The sequence below is a fragment of the Orcinus orca genome, chromosome 19 (genome assembly GCF_937001465.1).
Source record: "Orcinus orca chromosome 19, mOrcOrc1.1, whole genome shotgun sequence".
Classification (NCBI taxonomy): domain Eukaryota; kingdom Metazoa; phylum Chordata; class Mammalia; order Artiodactyla; family Delphinidae; genus Orcinus; species Orcinus orca.
This window is the reverse complement of record NC_064577.1, coordinates 20,393,559-20,396,158: the sequence shown is the minus strand read 5'-3', so window position 1 is coordinate 20,396,158 and position 2,600 is coordinate 20,393,559. Positions and strand designations below refer to the sequence as shown.

General features: G+C 64.5%; 1 protein-coding gene across 1 annotated transcript; it reads right to left on the bottom strand.

Annotated features, from left to right (window-relative positions):
* Nucleotides 1-1,184: 1,184 nt before the first annotated feature.
* LOC125962108 (uncharacterized) lies at nucleotides 1,185-2,341 on the bottom strand. Its single transcript, XM_049702149.1, has 6 exons — nucleotides 2,320-2,341; nucleotides 2,192-2,214; nucleotides 2,128-2,149; nucleotides 2,020-2,064; nucleotides 1,936-1,980; nucleotides 1,185-1,789 (listed from the first exon to the last, which is right to left on the bottom strand). The coding sequence occupies exons 2-6, from the start codon at nucleotides 2,204-2,206 to the stop codon at nucleotides 1,275-1,277; spliced, it is 642 nt and encodes a 213-aa protein (XP_049558106.1). The 5' UTR covers nucleotides 2,207-2,214; nucleotides 2,320-2,341; the 3' UTR covers nucleotides 1,185-1,274.
* Between the last annotated feature and the right edge of the window lie 259 nt (nucleotides 2,342-2,600).

The window sequence follows — 2,600 nt, the reverse complement described above, 5'->3', positions numbered from 1 at the left end:
GCCCCCCACCCGTGCGCTTCCTGCCGGGAACACTCAGACAGCACCTTCTCAGGGGGCCTGTCCCCGCCTCCCAGCCAGACCCCCCCCACCAGGGACCTGGTGTGCTTCCCTCTGAGCTGGTCACACGCTTCCTCCCCGGAAGGCCAGGGCTTCGTCTTGACTGCTCCATGGTCCGTTATGAGAAATCGACTGTGTATTGGAAGAACCTATTGAAGAAACTGGGCTGCACTGGGATCTGTGGCTGGCAAGGCTGGATGGCAGGTCCCCCGGAAAGGCCTGGGGTCCCACCGGGGTCCCCAGAGCACACGATGAGAACCCTTGTTAGAGAGCCTGGGGGCTTGGGTCCTCGCTCCCCCGTTCCCCCCTACAGGGACTCCCCCTCCGAGCCTCGGTTTTCTCCTCCATGAAGTGGAGTCACTGGTGGCATCTGCCTCTGGGGCCGAGCTGGGGGCTGCTGGAGATGATGTAGAGGGACACTCTGCACGGGGCCCACCCTGCCGTGACCTGGAGCCTGTCAAGGACTGAGTGGAGAATTGTTCTTAGCTAAAGTATCCGGAGGGCTTTTCACGGCGAGAAAAGCTGTACTCGGCCCAAGTCTTCATCCAGAGGTGGGGGGATGGGGGGAGGGTCACGTCAGGCTGGTTCTGCACCCTGCGGCGGGTTTTCCAGAAAGTTCCAGACACCTCCAGCGATGGATATCCCTTGTCTGAGCGCCCCCCCTCCCCAAGCAGCTGCGTGTCTGCCCTGAGGTCCCCGGTCACCACCCAGGCCCCACCACGGCCGTGCCGGGCATGTGCTGTGAGGTGCCGGGGAGCCGGGATCCCTTTCCCGTGACCCGTGCGACCCCGTGGATGGCAGGATGGGGCGGCCAGGGTGCAGGCGTCTTCTGGTGCTGGGGGTGACTGGAGTGCGGGGCGTGCCGGTCCCCAGTGTCCTGCTCCCCGGCACCCAGGCTGATGGTTTCCAGCCCCTCCGGCCGTGTCACCTCTCCCCAGACTCACTTTGCCTGACCGTGGACGTCGCACAGAGGCGCTCACAGGGCGTCTGTGCCGGTGCTCTGGGCCCCTCGCTCCACCTGCGTCGCGTGTGTCGGTCACCCACTGCGTTCCCGGGTGGGCTGTGTCCTCAGGCTGATGGACACTTGGGAAGTTCAGTTTGGGGCCGTTACAGACAGCTGCCGTGAACCTTGTTCTACCGGAAGGTTTACCCGGGAGTGAAATCGCGAGCTCGGGGGAGGCCGAAGCCCGTGGCCCCGTCACCCAGCGAGGACAGCATCAGACACACCGGCCAGGCCCCGCTTTGGGCCCACGCCTCCCTTCCCCTAGCCTCAGTTTCTTCATCTGTAGAGTGGGGCGGCGAGGATGGGGTGAGATGAAGGCCTCAACCTCTTCCCCAAGAGTGACCCCCGCCCCCTCCTCAGAGCCCACAGGACGCCCTCCGTGGCCCGGTGGGCTTGGGTGGTGGTGCGAGGGGCAGGTCTCACCCGTCCCAGCAGGGTAAGCCCTGGATCCTTCTTCCAGAAACAACACCTGTGGGTTCAGGATGGCTCTGACTCCACTCTGGGGGAAGGGGCTATGGGCCAGCCTCCGCACCACCATCCCCGCATGTGACGTGGAGTGCCGCTGGGCCCAAAGCAGAAGGGCACAGGGCCCTGCCCCCCGAGTCCCTGCCACCCCGGCCCAGGGCCCCTCCCGGCTGCCGCTCCACGCCACTCGCTGCCCGGGTTGGTGGGGGCTGGGGAGACCTTGCTGGGAACCACGCTGGGGATGACGAGCAGAGATGGCCACACCTGTGTCAGCACCACGCCACACCTGTGTCACCACCACCACCTGAGTCACCACCACGCCACACCTGAGTCACCACCACGCCCACACCTGTCACAACCACCACCTGAGTCACCACCACGCCACACCTGTGTCACCATCATGCCCACACCTGTGTCACCACCACGCCACACCGGTGTCACCACCACGCCCACACCTGTCACAACCACCACCTGAGTCACCACCATGCCCACACCTGTGTCACCACCACGCTGTGCCTGTGTCACCACCACGCCCACACCTGTGTCACCACCACGCCCACACCTGTGTCACAACCACCACCTGAGTCACCACCACGCCACACCTTTGTCACCACCACGCCACACCTGTGTCACCACCATATGCCCACACTGTGTCAAAACCACCACCTGTGTCACCACCATGCCCACACCTGTGTCACAACCACGCCACACCTTTGTCACCACCACGCCCACACCTGTGTCACAACCACCACCTGAGTCACCACCACGCCACACCTGTCACCACCACGCCACACCTGTGTCACCACCACGCCCACACCTGTGTCACAAGCACACTTGTGTCACCACTGGCCCACCAGCCAGCACTTCTCTGCCTGTAAACCCCTTTTCGTTCCTCAGCTGCCACCCCCTGTGCTGGCTCAGGGCCCTCACACATGCTGTTCCTTTTGCTTGAAACACTCTTCCCTCCCTCCGCCCGCCTGATGCTCTGTCTTCCTTGCGCCTCAGCTCTGCCTCTGCCGTCGGGAGGGAACCCCCTCTCGGCCACCATGGCCCCAGGGCAGCCCCTCAGCCCCCC